The 21467-nt window shown below is 40.2% G+C and overlaps 1 protein-coding gene across 1 annotated transcript; it reads right to left on the reverse strand.

Annotated features, from left to right (window-relative positions):
- Positions 1-11425: 11425 nt before the first annotated feature.
- On the reverse strand, positions 11426-13795 carry LOC308364495 (boLa class II histocompatibility antigen, DQB*0101 beta chain-like; the record flags this gene model as incomplete). The annotated part of the gene is made up of 4 exons (XM_080837629.1): positions 11426-11466; positions 11673-11786; positions 12178-12459; positions 13723-13795. The coding sequence occupies 4 exons, from the start codon at positions 13793-13795 to the stop codon at positions 11426-11428; spliced, it is 510 nt and encodes a 169-aa protein (XP_080693755.1).
- Positions 13796-21467: the final 7672 nt, after the last annotated feature.

The raw sequence follows: 21467 nt of genomic DNA on the forward strand, positions 1-21467 counted from the left end.
AGACAAGAATCTTAATATCACTGGCAAGGTCAACATAATTCTGAGTAAGTGAACATGCCCTTTTTCTTATTGCAAACCTTTTGGATCGCAGCCTTACATTAATGAAATGGACATTGGTGTAATGCTTTGAGAAACACTTCTGTCGAGGTCTTGAAAATTAAAAACTGCAAAAACGTAATGGCTTAATGCATTAAAGCTTTTACTGTAATGACAGGCGGTTGAGGTTTAAATGGATCACTTTTGTACATCTGTACGTTTTGATGAAGCCTTGTTCCAAGCGGTAATCTGCTGACCAAAGCTGCATTATGCTGAGTTATGTTTGTCACTATCATATTGCAGCGCTAATGTGTTCCAACATGAAGAAAGCCATCTAATCACAAAAGCATGAATTCAAACCATTATATGCTGGACAACGTGGAATGAAAACAAATGTTTGGCGACATTTACAACAAAAATGTTTTAGAGACTTAGTTATAGTTTAGTTTAGTTATTAGTTATTGACCATAGTTAAGGCTGTAACGTATTAATAACCACAGTTAGCATTAAACCATCAGTCTGTTAGTTAGTAGAGAATCGCGAAGAAGCTTCCACCACTTACTGCAAACTTAAACTGGAAAACATCTAGTTCATTTTGACCATTTATGCACTCATTGGTGGATGTTATATGTCAGGATCCTGGTGCAAAATCAGGGAGTATGTTGAGTGATCAGCGCTCTACCTGGAGCTGGAGATGAGTCAGAGAGACGTGTTCTATTGCATGTAGGCTGATGGCTACGACAGAAAAGGGTTGCATACACCCACACATACACAGAAACATACATCATCACCTAATCTATCCAAAGGTATGATTTGAAAACCAATGAAAAACATAAACTGCCTTTGACCTGACCACTACTTCAGATCACCATGTGACCAGTGGCCCCATACGGTACGGTAATCAATTTCAATGAGTCAGATCATGGAAAGCCCCTGAAACAAGGCCTTGTTGTTTTTAGCCTTACAGCTCCACCTTCAGGTGATCAACTACATGAACAGTTTATAGATAGTGAAATAAACATCTCACTGCAAGGGATACAAACGTATTTGTATCTAGCATAAAAGGACATTTTCAGAGATGAGTTTGTCCACTTGACAACCCCAGTGAAGAGCCCACAAAGGCATCTCTGTTGTTGCTGTTGTTTAGTATCAGTATCCTGGTTGTGGAGTACCCTGATGTATAACATAGTCTAAGTTGTTTTGGTATGATTACACTGTAAACCCAAACTGTTCTACTAACTTATTAGCATTGTGTATTCAGTACTTAAAACCTGGTATTTAGTTGACCCAACTTTAAATGTATACGTTTTCTGAGCAAGTGAAGACGTTTTAATTGGATTGGAATGTATTTGTTTGAGTAAACATTGCCTGATAACTCATCTTTTTTTAGTATCTGACGTCATCAACGTCTTTGAGAACACCATTGCAAAGTTCTTGTGATGAGACAGACAGAGACAGCAGACTTAAGGGAGAGGAGTCGTGTATAAGCAGTGGCGGTTTTAGGCACGGGCGACCCGGGCAGCCGCCCGGGGCGGCACTTTTTCATGACACGTGAGGGGCGGCACGAGAATTTAAAAAAATAGTAATAATAATCTGGGCCGCGAAGCGCTTTTCTATTTCTATATATCATATCACTGCGTGAGGAATTAGCAAATTGGCGCCCCCTGCAGCTGCAGGCGCACCTGCTCGCTAAAAAGGTGCAGCGCAATCCTGGGTGAAAGGGGGAAAGAGAGAAAGAGAGAGGGGGCGGCGGGCAGTTCAGCTCTGGGTCTCCCAATAAACATTATAATTACCCTATACTTTTTGTTTTTCTGAATTGTGTGAAATGGCTTATAAAAATAGGTAATACAGAACGATTATGTGGTCACCAAGGGCAAGGTTAATTGGTGGAAGGAGACCACTAACTGCATCAATTTATCCAACTGGTGAAGGTAATAGTGAGCAGAGTATAGATAGATAGATAGTCAGATAGATACTTTATTCATCCCGAGGGAAATGTAATACATCTTTAACAGAGTAGTCTATTACATTATCGATAAAGCTATTGAAGGATGCTCGAGTGGACAAGGTAAAAATGTGTTTTATTTTATCAAGTGTAGCTTAACTAATACTCTATTACTGTAAGGCAACCAGCTAATGTTGAGCACCAACTGAGTTGTTTGCTAGCTAGCGTTAGCTAGCTGATTTGACCATAGGGTATGAACATGTTCATTCATCTGACACTAGGCTAAAGTGTTAGCGAAATCCCGCTAGCCACAACTACATAATGTAACAGCATACAGAGTACTAGTATAATCTTAATAATTAGCAGGTCGATAGCTAGCTGGTTAGACCACAGATTTCCTTTTGACACCACTAGACTAGCAAGCGTTAGCGAAATCCCATTAGCCACTATTAGCAAACTCAACTAACTATAATGCATGTTGAGTGCTTGCACAACATAACTTGCAAAGAGCTGGTGTTAGCTAACATTAATGCACATGATGTGTGCATTGATTATCTAAAGTGTGTTATTTAAATGCTCTATTGAAAGAGTTGTGCAATTGAAAAGCATACAGAGTACTAGTATAATCTTAATAATTAACAGGTCGATAGCTAGCTGGTTAGACCATAGATTTCCTTTTGACACCACTAGACTAGCAAGCGTTGCACTTGCACAACATAACTTGCAGATGGCTGGTTAGCTAACATTAATGAAAATTATGTGTGCAATAATTATCTTAAGTAAGTTATTCAAATGTTCTATTGAAGGATTTGTGCAATTGATACATTTCATTTTTTCTTTCACTTATATTGTTATAATTGGAAAACGTAAGATTTTTTTTTCGGGTGGGGGGGGGGGGGGGGGGGGGGGGGGGGGGGGGGCGCTCGGAGGGGATATCGCCCGGGGCGTAATTCCATGCAGAACCGCCACTGTGTATAAGTGTGAATCCCCAAACTGCTCCTGATCTATAAATGCAAAATTCCTTGTAAATCGCTTTGGATAAAAGCGTCTACTAAATCACAGATGTAAATGTAAATGTACATCTGGCAACACTGGGAAGGCAGTTGACCAATGACAGTTCTCTCTACAGAAAGAGCTTGCGCAAGAAGTTGGAAAAACTTGTAAGGGCGTAATAACTTGTTTGTGAAAGACCAAGAGAAACCAAACATCCGACACGGCAAAATCCTGGTAGATTTTGGAATAATATGAGTTCAGAGAACTTTAAAATTACGAAAATGATAACAAAAATAGCCGAGTTAAGTTTACTTAAAAATATATATATGTTCTCAAATTTTATTATGTAATCGGTTACATCAAAAGTTTTAAGTACTCTGAACTTGTTAAGGTTTACAGTGTACTTGCATGTAACATTGAGAGGTTTGGCTGCTGTGGGAAGTCCCCAGCCAATAGCACAAGGAATGTAGCATCTTGCCAGCCATAACTGAATATATAGAAATTCAAAATGTATAATTTCCTTGGCTTGACAGAGCAATATGTATCTTTAACAGTTTATAATGTATAATATTGCAGGGTTAACCAGTACATTTAACATTGGATTTATGCTGATTTTGCATGACCACTATGCTATAAAACCAGTTATTTCAGTAAAATGTACATCCAGTTGATGTCTATTGTACATCAAATCCCCTTCAATTTCACTGAGAAATACCAAGCAAACAACATTACTGAACTGCTTAAGTCTCTTTATAACACTATTATTCAACTGTTTTTTTCATGCAGATCCCCTAAAAAAGTTCTTTGTAAAATAACATATTCTAATGTATTAATAACAGTTGGGTACTGGTCCTTAACTGAAGGGTGCAGCAGGTGAGGTTAAACTTGGGCTCGCAGTTCTTGGGGGCCCATAGACATGTTATGTCTAAATTGATGCCATCACCCTCTTATACTGCGTCTGACAGAAGTCTATGACTCCAGTTTCTGCAGCATAAATACAGAGAAGAACTGGTAATGCATTTCAGAGAGTGAGTAATGCTAGCTAGAGACTTGAAAAGGTAAACGTAGGTAGATCTCCATCATGGAATGTATTATTTGTGGTAAAAATAGTAGCAATCTATAACAAAATGATATGCTTATCTTACATACTCTATAGAAACTATAAAAATATTAAAGATTTGCAATGATTTCTGGGTAATATGTATGTTGTTGTCCTATGACGAGCAATACGATATAGCTAGTTTAGGCGCAAAATCTGAACGTCAAGACTAACATTTTGACTGTACACAGCCGGCCTGCAAGCCAAAACGATGCCTTTCAAACACAAAAGTGGTGATGCATGATTGCTTTTTCAATGGGTAGGATAGCCAGACCATTCAGCTTCTCCTGCTCCTCAGGTAGGTCTTAATGAGTTTCAATTTGGAAAATTGAATTGGAGCATGCAGGGACGTAAATCACAACTACTTCTCACATTTTATTTAATGTTTGGATGGCCTGAACATATTCCACCCCACTTTTATTGAGACACACTCTGAAGTCACCAGAATCATTGCTGCTTAACATTTTTTACCCTTTCTTTACAGTGTTCTGAACATGTTCAACCAACTTTAATGAAGACAATCCTTGTGGTGTGTTTTACTGTGTCTTACTACAATATTTGCAAAATTGCCTATTTAGTCAGTGTTCCCTATATTTAAACATGAAAATCATACTTTTTTTAACATCAGTGAATCGTTTTTAACCCATTTTGATGTTTCTATGAAATTAATATTTCTGACAGTTTATGAAACACGGGGCTATTAAGGGACTTTTATTTTGAAAAAGCGTAACCAAAAGTTGCTCGAGCTGATTTGACTTGTCGTTCACTGAACACTGCCGGATGGGAGTACCTCGAAACTTTAAACCAATGTAACGTTGTGAGTTATTGAAGTAAAATGAAAGTTATACATTAGATTGTACTTATTCATCTGTTTATGTTCATACATTTTGTCAAAAAGGTTACACGTAGCGTGCCTGAGCGTGAGTATTCGAAATTACATTGGCCATTAAAAAAGTTGGCTAATAGCAGGTTGATGATCTGCTAAATAGTCTGAAGTTTATATAGTTCTGTTTCAAAACTTGATGAAGACTAATGGACAAATTGCATGTGCATTTAAAAGTGTAACCGTTTTACGAAAACCATAGCGTATAAGACTTGGCTCAGATTTGAAATACACAAAGGCTCTCCGTCTCGTGGATAACGTTGACAACCTACATTTCAGCTTTTACGTTTAGTTTCTGTAACGTTATCTCTGACAAGAATAGCAATAATATTGTGTCACTAAACTCATACATTAACCTCATATGGTGTATCGACACATCTTAGCCTTAAGCTATTGGATCAAAGTTAAGTGTGGTTGTCAAAATAGCTTTAATAAATTAAGCTGGGGGGAGAACACAAGGTTCAATATTGTGTTTGTGACATTATTTATTAATTGAATCTTGATATTCTCTAGTGCAGACTAAAGCAAACAAATGTCTTTCTCCATAGGACTGCCCAGAGAGCCAAACACTGAGGCTGAACCATCATCAGGGTGTGGAGGAGTGCACCACTGCCAAGATTGCAAACTATAATCGAAGGAAATGAATACAGGTGTTACAAACCCAACATAGAAAAGTGGTTCATGCTACGTGTGGACATACAACAAGTGGAAATGATGAAGCAGCCACACAGCCATAGCGCCTCAATCCCATCGCCACAACCAAAACCTGAGTGTGAAAGTGAATGTAACATCACAGGATGTTCTGATCCTAAGGCAGCTAATTGTGTGGTTCCCATCAGTGTTAAACCAGAGCCAGATTTAGATCCATATTTTCTCTCACTTGAGTTGCCCTCGAGAGAAACTGAAATCAGTCGAGATGATCAGAAGATGAAGTTGGATCTTTTGAACCTCAAATTGGAGATTAAGTCTGAACCTGAGGAACATATTTCTTTTGATGTTGCTGAGATGATTGTGGACCCGTTCAAAGACTGTTTGGTCAAACCTGAGAATGAGCAAGTACACAACCATGATATTCCAGACCACTCAGAAGAAAGTCTGGGTGCATTCTCAGAAGAAAGTCTGCTGTATCCAACACCACAAGCAGAAGAAGATCACAACAATTCTGAGGTGTTGGTGCTTAATGAACCTGAAGGGTTAAATCAGGAAGGCAGCGTTTGCCATCTACTGAGGTATAGAAGCCAAGTGCAAAAGAAACAACAACAACACAGTGAGAAAGAAACTTGTAAAGGCAGAAAAAATAAAACCAGTGAAGCAAAGACCAAACCAAAAAGCTCGACCCCGCATGTCTGCTCGCTTTGTGGTAATATCTATGCTAACTCCAGCAGTTTGCGGATTCACAAGCCGGGGAAAAGCCTCACGTCTGCCCAACCTGTGGGAAAGCGTTTTTTCTTTCCTACAAGCTAAAAGAGCACACAAGGATCCACACAGGTCAAAAAAAGCTGGCCAAAATGCAGACATTCCCCTGCAGCATGTGTGACAAGACCTTTTCAAACACTAAAGGCCTTCGATGCCACATTGGCCGGCACACACAGGAAAGGCCGTATGCTCGCCCCCTGTGTGAGAAATGCTTCGTCACTATCCATGCAATGAACAAGCACATTCAGCTCCACTCTAACATCAAGCCTTTTGTTTGTACTGAGTGTGGAATCAGCTTCCACCGCCGGTGTACATTAGAGAAACACCAGTGAATCCACACAGGCGAGCGGCCATACAACTGTCCAGAGTGTGGGAAGGCCTTACGGTATAAATACTCTTTAGCCATGCACATGAAGACCCATAGAAAATGATGAACTCTACACAGGGATGGAAGAAGAATGGACAGGAAGATATGATTTTTTTTTTTTGTCAATCATGTTTTTATTTCTACACATCTGGACTACCGTCATGCTCTGCTTACTTGGTTAAATCAGCATTGCTTTGCCCAACTTCAGGTGTTGGAGAATTCAGCAGCCAGGCTTTTAACAAGAACTCACAGGTCTTAGCATATTCATCCGATGGGGTAGTGTCTCTCCAAAAGCTTCTAGTATGTTTTTGCATGAATTTCAAGGTCTTGGGGGATTATGTTTTAAGCACTCTTTGGCGTGGCATCAAATTTTATATCAGAGCTTCTACTCCCCTATACTCCTGTGAGGGCAATCATCACTCATCATGATCTGCAGGCTGGTCCAGAGTTCAGACTAAAAGCAACGGGTGATTTCTCCTTTGCCATTCTGGACCCTAAAATCTAGAACAGCCTTCCCTGTATTGTCAGATCTGCTTAAAACTATTTTCCAGATTCCCGTGTAACTGGTGTTTTATTGGTCATGGGGTTACTTTAAGGGTATGTATTTTGTTATTTAATTCTAATGAAATAAAGATTTGTACATGTGTATCCATTATATTTTCAGGTTTATCTGACCAAACTAATTTGTACTACTTATATCAGTGTGATCTGATAAGCTGAAAACATACTTCATGTATCTCTCTTTTGCACAGAGAACGAAGGTTATAGCAAAAATAATGGCATTAAACTCTCTAACATTGTCTGCATTTCTTAATAAGGTGTTTTCATTTATTGATCTGAATGATTGATGAGCTTGTGATCCTGACCTGAATATTTCATTATCAGATTTTAGAATCGTGATGTGTGTTATTGCATTCAATTCATTAATTAATGAATGAATGATCACCTATCCAGGCTTATGACCTTAAGTCTACAGATGAAACGAAGAAGGATCTGGGTGTTTCAAGACTCATCAACACAATTACTGTTTAGCAGTTGTTTCTCACTCTTTCTCACTTCCTGCAAGAGAAGGCAGTTGTTTCTCACTCTTTCTCACTTCCTGCAAGAGAAGGCAGTTGTTTCTCACTCTTTCTCACTTCCTGCAAGAGAAGGCAGTTGTTTCCCACTCTTCCTCACTTCCTGCAAGAGAAGGCAGTTGTTTCTCACTCTTTCTCACTTCCTGCAAGAGAAGGCAGATGTTTCTCACTCTTTCTCACTTCCTGCAAGAGAAGGCAGATGTTTGGCTCCACCGTTCTGTATGTGCAAAACACAGAAGCAAAAAGGCAACTTAATAAAAACGGAGAGAAAGGAAGACATTTCTTGAAATGTTTATGGGTTGCATTGAAGTTAAGAAAAACATGCAAACAGCTAGCAAATGTCTGGATGCAGCCACTCCACTGTTGAAGTCCAATTGCAAGCTTGTTACACACTCTGGCCACACAATGGAGCCAAAGGGCAAGGCAATGCTGAAGTGCTACCATAGGGACAAGGAATATCAGTTTGAATTCCATACCATAGGGACAAGGAATATCAGTTTGAATTCCATACCATAGGGACAAGGAATATCAGTTTGAATTCCATACCATAGGGACAAGGAATATCAGTTTGAATTCCATACCATAGGGACAAGGAATATCAGTTTGAATTCCAAGTTGGGGAGGGCCTCTCACCTGCAATAATACATTCATGCAACCGTAACCAAGAAAGTACCAGTTAAGTAATACAAGATTTGCCCCCTCTTTATCGTAGCACATCATTTAAAATATTTGCTTGTGATGCTGCAATAAACAGAGCTGAGGTATTTGAATACCTATTGTCTCTCACTGGAGGCAATCCATTTCCAAGTTTCCAGGTATATTTTTTTGACTCGGGTTCTTTTATCAAAGTTAATGTGTCAAAAAATGTGTCATGGGCAAGGTTTGTCAATATAAAGATTAATCTCAATATATTTATGAGTAGTCCATAATACAACCATATGGATCTGATGGAATATTCTGATTCCAAGTGATATTCAATACAGTAACATAAGTCCCATCACCTGTGCAATGTCATCCAACACATCCAGCACATACTTAAATTACTTTATATTAAATAAGGTTATTCATTCCAGACATCCACAGTGTCATGCCTATAAGCTCATATGTTTGAACATGGTCAGCACCAAAACAGATGTGTGACTATCACAAGACATCTGGGTCATAGCATCTGACAAAATGAGACAGCATTTCTGGAGCAAGTTGGGGCAGGTTAGTATAAACCCCACGTAAAACCCCCCAAAAATTGTATAGGCTATTTTTATTTATTCTGAGATCGTCAAAGTCACAACAACCGATTTAGTGAACGTATTTCAACAGGACCCTCGAACAGTACATTATTGACGATACAGTACTGCCTCTCGTACCTTATTGCTTAAATGAAACATTTTGTTCGTGTTCATTGTCTTCACAGCTATTACTCTAGTTATTCTTTGATGTAGGCCTATTTATTTTTTTATGAGTATTGTCATACACACCCTTAGGAGGGGCACGTGGACAGGTCTGGGTGGGTCTTATCAAGTCAGATGTCAAGTGGTGCACATTTGCACCTTCATCACAGGCTTGATCTTAAAATTGTAATCTAAAAGGTCAGGTCAAAAAGGTCACACGGACAGATTGGTAAAAGTGGTGGGATTAGTGGAACACACAGTTGAAGACGGAAAAAAATGTGATTCCATTTTACCCTCATGTTTAAAGATTATAGAGTGTGGATCTTACCTTGTGTCTGTTATTAAACTATTTTAGAACACAGTATGTTACAATAATGTTGTAAGGTTAAATAAATAAACTACAGACCCTTTTAACTGCATTTTGTATTCTTCATTGCATAGAGTTTTGCCACCATCTACTGGTAGTCATGGTGAACTATGAATTCTATTTAGCAGTACCCTGCAGTATTTAGCGGTACCCTTTGGTGTAGCATGCAGGCTGAGAACAGTGAACTTGCCAACCAGCGCATCGGAAGCTGTCGGGGGTTCAGTGTGGAGTCGGGATCAAACTAGCAACCTACCTTCTGATTGCTAAACGACTCCTCTCAAGTCAAGTCTTTTATTGTCAGATATACAGAACAACAGAGTTAGACTGGGCACTGAAATTCTTATGACAGGACACCATACCACACTACCATAACATAACAAGATATAACATATAAACATATAAACATACAAGTACTCCAACATGATATACCATAACATAACTTAACAATAAGTACTGAACATTAGATAAACATATGAAAGACAGAGTAGTAGACCTACTAGATAACAATAAATATACAATATAGATACTAAACATAAATACACATACTAAACAGATAAACATACCACATCCTCTACCTCCTGAACCAGTGTGACACACTAACACATAGTTAACACATATTACCTTCTCTCTTGCCTGGGCATCTCAAATCACCCTCCTCCTCATCAATAAAACAATCTTGCAGGAATATGTAGCCCAGTTTCAATGGCTGTGAGCTTCCAAAGTATCTTTTCTTGTATCTGGCTCTGGTAGAATGGTACACACACTGGACGGGTGTCATGCTACTTGCTGAGAGGAAAGCATGCTGGCTCTTTTAGAAAGTCCAGATTAAGTCATTGGCTGACAGTGAAAAAAAAAAAATATGTATATATATTTCCGTGTTTGTCAGTGCAAGGGGACATATGTAGGAAGGTGTTTATTTTGATCAATTCCTAACTTCGACATAACTCATCAATCATGCGTTGCAGACACGGTCCTTCTGATTTCAGGTCAGAACAGATCTGTGAACAGGAAGTCAGGAGGTCCCTACTCTGTCAGGATACGTTGAGTATAAACTATAAACCTGTTTTAGTCTTTTTAAGGAGTCTATTTCAAATCCAGTACCCACTGATGACAAATTAAGGGATGTTGCACATTCCCTACAGAGAACTGATCTAGAATATTTTTTCTCCAAAGAATTTGAGGATTAGCATTAAAATGAACTCTGTGTATCTTTAGTGTTTATTAAAGGGTGTGTGGTGTAGATCTGTGTGTAGATCCAAGTATGTTGAAGGAGTCAACTAGCACATTTCATCAACTGAATCCTCAATCAACCTAAACATGAGGATGTCAGAAACTGATTCCTGTGAGATGATCTTGTGATGGTTAGACGCACAATGAGAACCAGTGCTGACAGCATGTCTGAGGGCTGATACAGTCTTTTAAGAGAACACAATACTCAAACACAAGTTCATTGATGTTCTTTTCTTTATTCACGCTTTTACCAAGATGTTTTTGAAAATGTTCGCCTGTCTGAATGTTAGCCTAAATAACAATGATAGTGCCACGACAAAATTGGCAATTTCTTGACAGGTTTCTCTACTGGATGTAAGCACTATCTTGACCTGAGGCATATACAGTAGATGTAAACTTTATAAAGAATGTAACCTAATTGAAAACTGCAGGAAATTAAACACACAAGAAAGATAAATTAAACCTTGGGAACTGTTAGATCGGTGCTTACTCAGACTTCCACTCCAGAGTTGGTATCCATGGGAGAAACTGAATTCAATTTTCACTTCAGTCATAATGTCTGATTGCCAATGATGGCACATGTAAAGGAAGCACTGGAGGATGAGAAGGTACATGAATTATGCCGTCAATGGGTAGGGGTTGATCTTTGAGGAGCCAAGATCCACCCTGTGCATGAAAACATATATTTAGAAACCCAGTAGACTGTTTCTTTCTCATTATTTCTACTTTGGTTCATCTTGTGGTTGTTTTGAGTTTGTCTAGGATGTGTTTATAATGAAACACTGTAATATACTCATACATTTTCCATATTACAGTAAGTAACGCTAAAGTAATCCAATGTGTCATGTTTGTTCTAACTCTCAACTGCTAACCTCTTGATGTCTTCCTGTAGTAGAGCAGTCCAGCAGCACAGACCACTAGTCCCAGCAGCAGGCCAGCAGCCCCAATGGCAATCTTATTCCTCTCAGCCTTGGGCATGGAGGAGTCTGTCAGTATAGAGGGTACACACACAGTTGTAATGCTGAAGAGAAGGATTTCAGATACAGCTTGAACATTAGACGATAAGAAATCGAACACCACATATTTTGACATCCTCCTCGTCTTTGGTTAATTTAGTTTTCTGTAATTTGCTAATCTCATGCACAGAGAAGTAGTCAGCACGATTTATGTGTGTATCGATTATGATACAACTGGCTATGGGATTACTTTTTTTTCAAAACTCAACACAGAAATGACAAAACAGCATGTACAAAACTAACTACAGCAGATGCCGCGTGAGGAGGCAGCTGAAACAGACATAACTGTTAATATATAAATATAATTAATTATATTTATATAATTATATATTATATAATATATAAACATAACAGTCCTCACCCCAGACAAACTCCCTGGGCTCCTTGAGGCTGGCGTGCTCCACCACACAGGAGATCTTCTCTCCAGCTGTGGGGGTGAACTCCAGGTGGGAGTGGATCTGGTAGTACCAGTCTCCATCCGCCAGCTCCTCCGTGGCTGAGACATCACTGGTCACCTTCTGTTCATCTCTGTACCAGGTCACACGGATCATTCGTGGGTAGAAGTTGTAGGCACTACACATCAGCATGGCGAGATGATGGCTACTGAATGGCCTCACCAAATCCAGATTCACGCTGGGCTCAACTGTAAAAGTGCAGTTTTTTCAGAGTGATGAATGGTGGCGATCATTTTGAAACACTGTTAATGACTTAAGGACAAAGTAAGGACTTACCAGCTATGGGCACTTGCATTTTTTTCAGCTTCATACAGAATGCCCTCCTCTCGTAATGTTTGAAGGCTTCCTGTTGGGAAGTGTGAGTTAAGGGAGAAGGGATGAAAATAAATACTTCACAACAGCGGCGCCGGAGTGATTTCAGTGGTGGGGGGGCCAAATGCACGTGCATGTGTCACTCTCCTTAATTTTTGCTATATCAATCGCGCGCATGCAGGCAACCAGGCGCTAAGCAGTTTGACAACATTTTCATGAACGCAACCTACATTTACTCAACTCTGCTACTCATCCTATAAATACATGTTCCTTATGCAGCACAAATTAAAACAGGCTTTCCAATGGTCCAGAGGCATTGATACAAAAAGAAACAATCTACCAAACACACATGTCCTTACTTTTTGTCCGATGTTTATCTATACCGCGAAATAGGCTAGTCTTTGTATTGTAAGGCACTCGCTAAAGTCCAAATCTCTCGCCATCTTAAGAGAGCATTCAGTCTCCCTCTCCTGAATATGGGAACAGTCAGGTCCCCCTGTTTAGCGGTCTTCGCCATAGACATGATTAGATCTATGGTCTTCGCTGCCGCTTCTATTCTACGTCTATGGTCTTGCCGATCGCGCCGCGTCTTCGAACTTGAGTTGTTGTGGGACCGCAGTGCAGTGTGGGAGCCGGAGCCCTACACTGCGACGGTTAGCTTAAATTCTAAGAATATGTGTGTTGTATTCATCAAAAATATGTGGTTTGTGTGCAAGCCTTACTGTTATTATGTCAATGTGTTCCAATTCATGTAGTTTAAAGTGCGTACCATGACATTTCGAAGACCGACGGGCCCCTGATTGGCCCGGGCCGTACGCGCCCGCATACCCTGCCTACCAATAGTTACGCCACTGGCACTTCTAATGGCCCCCCCCCCCCCCACTATGAGTATCTTCAGGTTAGCAGAAATGTAATGTCAATGAATGGCTTAGGAATGACGTCTGCAACCAATACAGAAAAAAAAATCCCGAAAAGTGGGGGGGCCATTGGCCCCGCGGCCTCTATGGTTCCGGCACCAATGCTTCACAATATTACAAAAGAGCATGTTGTAGGCTGCAATGAAACTAAAGCTTGAGCAAAGGTTCACCTTTCAACAGTAGAATGAACTTGTAATTTGATCATGCTCGTATGTGCCTCACCTTTGACGTCCATGGCAATGAGACGAGGGGTGTAGGTGACCTGTCCCCCGGGGGTGACCCCCTCTCTGAACATGACATCACTCTGCAGCTCCTCGGGAGACCCATCTGAGTCATAACAGAGAGATGCTTCCTGCCATGAAGTATGAGGCAAAAAGCAGATAAATAGTTAGAAGAAGGGGAGAGAATTGGAGAGAAAAGCATAAAGAATACCCTTAATCATTGTTTTAAGGCAGTGTGGGCTTGGTACTTTTACAGAACATTGCAGGGTACTAAATATTCATTCTGCCTGGGCGATATAGCCTAAAAAATGTAATCTTTAATGTATTTTGTATTTAAGATTCTTCAAGGGAGCCACCTTTTGCTTTGATGATACCTTTGCATACTTGGCATTCTCTCAATCATTTTCATGAGGTAGGCCTAGTCAACTGGATTAGTTTTCTATTACCAGGTGTGCCTTATCAAGAGTTCATTTCTGGCATTTCTTGCCTTCTTCATGTGTTTGGGACCATCAGATGGGACGTGCAGAGGTAGGGTTGGTATACAGTGAATAGCCCTATCACTATTTCTACTGTACTAATCCATATAATGGCAGGAACCACTCCACTAAGTAAAGAGAAACGACAGTCCATCATAAGACAGGGAGGTCAGTCAAGAAGTCAAGAACTTTGAATGCATCCTCAAGTGCAGTCGTGAAAATGATTATACGCTTCGGCGAAACTGGCTCTCATGAAGACCGGCCTCATTACAGTTACAAGCCTCAAAAACTGCCAATTTACATCACCTCAGATTAGATCCCACATAGACGACACATCTATTGGACCTATGTAAAAACGCTCTTCATAGACTACAGCTCAGCGTTCAATACCATCATCAAAGACATACATACTAATCAGGCAGACTAACTGCACTAGGCCTCTCCCCCTCCATCTTCACCTGGATAAAAGACTTCCTCACTAACCGCCCACAAACTGTGAAACTCGGCCCCCACCTCTCCTTCACCATCATGCTCAACACTGGCTCTCCAGATGACTGTGTGCTGAGCTCACTACTCTACTCTACTCTACTCCTTGTTCCTAGGAGCCCACTCATCCGATGACCTCTCATGGTCTGCCAACACCTCAGCGATAGTTGAGAAGGCACAGCAGCGATTACACTTCCTGAGAGTACTCTGGAAAAACAACCTAGAGTGTAATCTGATGGTGGCCTTCTACCACACCACTCTCAAAAGTGTACTGACTTACTGCATGTCGGCTTGGTACTCCTGTTGCAGTGTTTACCCCGATGGCCAACAGAACATTAAACACAGACATGCACTAAACGTGGAATTTCATTGTGCAATATTAATACACTAATCTTTTTATTCGACTGCAAGTCACTTATGGCATCTCGGTCACTCAGTGTATGTAACTGTTTAGATTTTGTTTTGTTTATTTTTGTCTTAGTTTTTGCTTGTGGTGATTATTTTCGTTTGATAAGTTTGTTTTACCTTTTGTCTGTCTCATGATTGGGTTAAGTTTATAGGAGGTGAGGTCATGGGGGTCAGGGGTCACACACACACCCTTATTATGGTAGCGTTCATTGTACCTGACTAGGAGACCTAAGACGCTGGCTCGCGGTCGTGGTAGTATACCGCTGAGTCCAAGCTGATGAATGTGATTGCGTTTACCTTGCCTCATTTCCCCTCTCAATTGTTATGCAGCCAACGAGGTATGTTTGTCTATTTATGATGCTTTATTTCTTTGATTTCTTTGGGTTTGATTGTTTGGTTTGATTGTCTGTTGATTGTGTTTTTACTGCTTTTAACCAGTTCGACGTTGGATTTCAAATGAATTAAAGAGAGAAATAAATCCATCAGTAAATGAAGAACTTTGGCCTAGCGTGTTTCCTGGAGAGGAGTGGAGGGGAGTGATGGTGTATAAACAAAATGTTACTGTTTTTATTGTGATGCGCCTCAGGCAAGTACTCGTACTCTATACCACCACACTTTGTTGAACTCTTAATATTTATTTTTTAGCTTTTTGTAGCTTTTTTTTAGCTAGTTTTTTAAGCTATATTGTTGTGTTATATGTTGTCCCTCGTCGGACCAACAGTGTCCCACTACACTGTTAACAATTGCTGCAATTCAGTCTGTTCATACCAGCTTGACACTGAGATACGCTCCAAAATCTTAAGGGTTCTTCCTGCCCATGCCACACTTTTCGATGTAAATCAGGCTGGTGGGTAATCACTGCAAACCGCAAGGTGGCATTCTACTAGGGTGCAAAATGTCTTAAATATAGGGCACTCTAATGCAATGTGTGTCCAGAACCGTTGACTCAACAATGTTCAAATTGTGTGATCTGATATTGTTTACATTTCTAATCTTATTTATCTTTTCCTCGTAAATGTGTGAAGTTTTAAATATAAAATGCACAATTTAAGGTTGATGCAAATGCAATTTTGTTGTGCTTACCCAATGACTATGAAGCTCTTGACTAGTCAGAAATTTAAGTTACAGTGACAGGCATCTTTAGCTACAGTTAGCCAGGTGGATAACAAGGCAACGTTTAACCATCCTACAGGCTTTGTCGACAAACATTTACTGTTCCAAGCAACAGTCAATTAATTCACAGAAGTTAAAGTAAGCTAACCTACCGATCGCTATACCATTTACACTAGTACAGAAAACTTAAATTAACGCCCAACCAGATCGTATGGGCATAATGGCCAAGATAGCAATAAATACCATAACGTTACCTGTAAATTCCACCAGTGGGTCCCGACAAAGTTTGAATAATGTCCGAGCTGCAGCGTTATCACTTCTCTACAGAAGCCGCTCATTATGGTCCAGCTAAAGTTCTATTTCTTAACACGTAGCCTACATGAAATGATATACTGGTATCTGTCAAGTACACCACGATTTTGCGTGGAGTAGCACCGACATTTTCAATATGGCCGCTATTTTGCCTTTTTCTGTAGGTTTGAATTTTGGGCATATCAATAAAAAAATTAATTATTCGTTTCCGTTTCAGAAGATAGCCTTTGTGTGCTTATTCTTGAGCAAAAGGGTAACGAGCAAATAGACGAAATAAAAAAACATGGTAGGCTACTCTTCTTCACCTGAGTGTCTAAAATTACTGTTAAAAAAGGTTTTGCTTCGTAAACTACTTATTGTATTAATTAAGCATATGTCCGTTGACGGGATGCGGTTGGACTTTGATCAACGATGTCATATTATTTCCGAAGTCTTTATTGAATTATCAAAATAATACGGGGCACTTTTTAAATAAAATTATTTTGAGATCCGGGGCTTGATATAAAATAACCGAGGCTTTAGCCCCAGAGACCCATGCCTACAGTGGAATGGAACATTTCAAAGGAAAATCAAGAACTGAATTTTTTCAGTATCAAGTAGTATCAAGAAGAGAATGAAAGAACTGAGATTAATCTGAAATACTTCCTCCGTAGAAGAAATAAATATCCAAATGTGTCTAAACTTTGCTTTTTATTGTCACGTTTCTACCTGCAGGGGGCACATTTGGGTCAGGTGTAACGTCATAATGTGCATTGCCACGTCATTTGACTGGCATTGCTACGTCACGCTCAGTAGCTATAAAATCGGATGGTCAAACTTGATTGTCAGTTTTTGCAACAAGACAATTAAGTGGCTTATTATTTACACATACTGGAACAAGAAAACACAGACAGCAGTGAAACAAGGTGAGTTTCCTTTAGGTAGATCAAACAAGGTCTGAATGGAAAACATATGGGACCATCATACCTATCAGAGTATAATGAATGGTAAACTGTTATTGGTTACCAAGGGTCTGACATTAAAGTGTTCTCAGAGATTCTAGACAGCCATTTTCCAGATCATGTCACAGCCAATTCTTTAGTCTTCGCTGAGGGAGAACATTATATTTAATGTACTTACAATGTTTTGCTTTTCAATGTTTAGATGGACGAGTTTAGTGCAAACTTTAACACTCACTTGACTGAGCCTATGAGAAAGGAGTTAGGAAGTGTTCTCGCACACCAGGATGAAGTGGCGAAAATTGCCTTGAACATACTGCTCTCTGATATCGAGGCTATGGAGGGAGATAGGAGGTTGGAGCAACAGCAGTGGCAGATGGAGAAAGAAAAATTGAAGTTGGAGATGGAAGCTGCTCGCAAGGAGGAGCAAATAAAATGTCAGGGGGCCGTTGAAGGAATGGCAGAAAGGATCAGGAAAGAAACCATCGAGGCTTTGGAGGGAGATAGGAGGTTGGAGCAACAGCAGTGGCAGATGGAGAAAGAAAAATTGAAGTTGGAGATGGAAGCTGCTCGCAAGGAGGAGCAAATAAAATGTCAGGCTGCCGTTGAAGGAATGGCAGAAAGGATCAAGAAAGAAACCATGGAGAGGCTGGAAGAGAGGGAGCAAATGGAGGCTGAACACAAGAGCCTCATTGCACAGATGAAACGGGATGAAGAAGAGAAAGACACATCCAGCAAGAAGGTGACAGAGGATTTAATAAAGGAGTTGGAAACTCTGGTGGCCTCCAGGGACCAGCAGCTTAAAGCAATGGAGGAACATTACCAGGGTGCCACATCTGACTTGAATCTAATGCTGAGGGTGAAACATGAGATAATCTTATCCCTTGAAAAGAAAAGGGATGAATTTAAAGTGAGCGTGCTGCAGGCCTCAAAGATCTTGCAAATGAGGTCCAAGCAAATGGAAGACCTTGTCTTGTCTGAAGCCTTGAACACTGCTGTTATCAAACAGAGGCTGATGACAGAATTGAGGACTCAGGCTGAGACATGGATGTTTGGAAATGTAATTCACTCTTCTTTTTTACATGAAATGAATTAATCTCCTTTACCGTGAAATTCTATTGTTTGAGTACAGCACTGCCTTGACAGGGCTTAACTTCATCTTTGGATTCCTTTGTCTCTTTTCATTCCTCAGGCTTCAGAAAATTCCACAGATGGCCATATGAAGAGCATGCCAAATGTTTTCCTGAAGTGGAGGATTCGTAATGAATGGAGGAAACTACAGGGGAATCAGGCCTTCTTCAATGCTGATCTTCAGGTACTATATGCATGTTTGTTCCTTCTAAAACTGCCTTTTCTTATCTGCTATGCTTTAAAGTCTTCAAAATGTAACTGTGTTTCTGTCTCAACATTCAGAATTGCTGCCTTAGCAAAGACTTTGAGACATTGATACTATCAATGAATGCAGCTCAGGATGAAATTAACCTGAAGTATAAGAAAACGATTGACAAGATCAGAAATGAGGCCAAGGAGAAGGAGGCCAAACTAGTTCAGGCTGAATTAAAAGAGACATCAAAGCTGGAGAAAAAGAAAAGAGAGAGAATGGAAAAGATTCAACAGGCTGAGCTGAAGGAAGAGAAGAAAAGGCAAATTCAATTGAAAAAGCAGAGAGAGCAAATGCAAATAAAGGAAAAGAAAGAGCAGGAAAAGGCAGAAGCAAAAGAACAGCGCGAGGCAAAACGGGCCGAAACAGAGAGCAGAGGTCAGAATGAATCCCAGACCGGCAGGAGGAGATTCTTCAGGGCATGCTTCTAGGTCAACTTAAGGTCAACCGCTGGCGAGAGCAAGGAGGAACACTTTGCCCCAAACCCTCACCTAAATAATCAAAATAGAACACTAGAGAAGAGGGAGTCTGCCCCTTGCTACAGCCCTGTATCAATTTAGACATAAAATGCCGTATCATCAGGCACGTGCACAGATAGACCCCTAGTGGTGCTCAAGCACCTGCCCTTTTGCCCGGGTTGAGAAAAGTGCCCTTTCCGCTGGAGCCCAATTTTTTCTTCAGTAATCAATATTTCAGAATCAAAATTACTCTCTCTGTCATCAATTCTTCCAAAATGTGTTTTGATATCTGACCGGGCATTTTTTTGAGTTATTGTGAAAATTTCGACATTCCGACATTCTCCGCAGCGCTCACAAGCCCCCGCCGCGCCCCTCCACCTCCTAGTGCTCCTGCATTGTTGAGCATGGTGTTGGAGTTGAGCGCCAGGCCAAACGGCTGCATACTACTTCTTCTCTGACCCGCAGCATCAGACAAACAGGTAATGACAGTGTTTGTGCAATCCCCCGACGTTGTTTGGTTATAAATTAACCACAACATTAGCGCTGCAGAAACAAAATAAACTCAAGAAAAGAGAGACTCCAAAAGCAGAAGGACAGGGAACTGCAGCAAGCAGCTCAGCTTTTATCTTGGATCAGGCCATCAACTAGTAAAACAAATGTGTTTTTTATATATTTACTTATTATTATTATTATTATTTTTAATTTTATAAATAGTTTTGGCGATGGGTGCCCTTTTTTTTGGTTTGAGCACCTGCCCCCCAAAATGTCTGTGCACGTGCCTATCTTACTATAACTATTATCTCACTATAACCGAGCCTGCCCTCGTGTTTGATCCTAGATTTAAATCTCTTTATCCTTAGACCTCTCTCTCCCCTCTCTCTCCTGCCCACACTTAACCACCTCTGGGGCTCTGGTATGAGCTTTGGCCCCCTTCATCCCTACCAGTATCATAGAACCTCTGATCTGGAAATAAAGATGCTATTAAGTACATTTCTGATTCAGGTGCTCTTTTTTGTACGTTGAGAAGTCTGAGAGGGGTGTGAATGCATTATTGAAACTGAGATAAGATTGTGGGTTGTTGTGACTTGTCACTTGTTGTGACAGCAGTAATCATTGTGAAGGCATGTCACACATGCCTATCCACCATACATCTTCTATAGGTCAGCCTGCATACATTGAGTGAGCCAAACGGTCAAATCAGTGCATATCAAGATTAAAGTGTCCAAGGCAGGCCGCTGCCACGCCTGTCCCCTGGACGCACATTTTGCCTATATCATTTTAAACTCTCACTAACCGTCGCCGTCATGTCCCTGTCCCCTGGACGCTTACAGGCATACATGAAGTTCTGCAGTCGTAATACTATTTTAAAATATATGTTTCCTTTGGAGGGGCAACACATACATGATCAAAACTGTTACTCTGTGACACTCGTTTTCAGTATCAGCATTCTTTTTGTGAAGAGCTCAATTTGATTAAGTGTATCCTCTAGAAATTGAGGTTACAAACAAGGTGTCCAGCTCTTCTGGACCCAGAGGTAGAGTGTGTAAATGGTAGGTGAGAGAAAGGTAAAAACAGTAAAACAGATAATCGCATGATGAAAACAGATGCCCTCTGTGATGTCTGAAACTAAACCGTCAGACACCATTACAACAATGTTGGAAACAGGAACCTATTGTTGGAAAAAGGTTTTTATTTCAAGATTTTGTGCATGACTAAGGATGTTTTGACCACGGACACCTGCACTCAAAATTATTCAAGCAAAGAAAGTTTGAGGTACACAATTGAGTTTAGAATGAAAAATAATTGAACCCCTATTAGAACTGTACCACTGAGGTACATGGATGTTTCATGAGTTTAACACACAGCTGTGCATTAGGTTGAATTGCTGTGTAAAACAAGAATGAGTTCAGCTGATTCACTGCTAAGCTGGAAGCTTTTACACATCAGGAGTGGGCTGAAATACCACCAGGGAGGTTTCACCAAGGGAGCACCTTCGAAAAATGTTTCTAGAAGGTTTTCAAGTGCAAAAATGTATCAATGTAATACTGGTCAGGGGGTTGAATCATTTTTTAACACAGACATCTTTCATGTGAAAAACAAACCCAATCCTTTCTGATTAGGTTTAATATATATGATATATTTTTAGACTGACTGCAAATCACCATGTCCTCATG

This window comes from Sprattus sprattus, assembly GCF_963457725.1.
Source record: "Sprattus sprattus genome assembly, chromosome: 4".
In the NCBI taxonomy this organism is placed as follows: domain Eukaryota; kingdom Metazoa; phylum Chordata; class Actinopteri; order Clupeiformes; family Clupeidae; genus Sprattus; species Sprattus sprattus.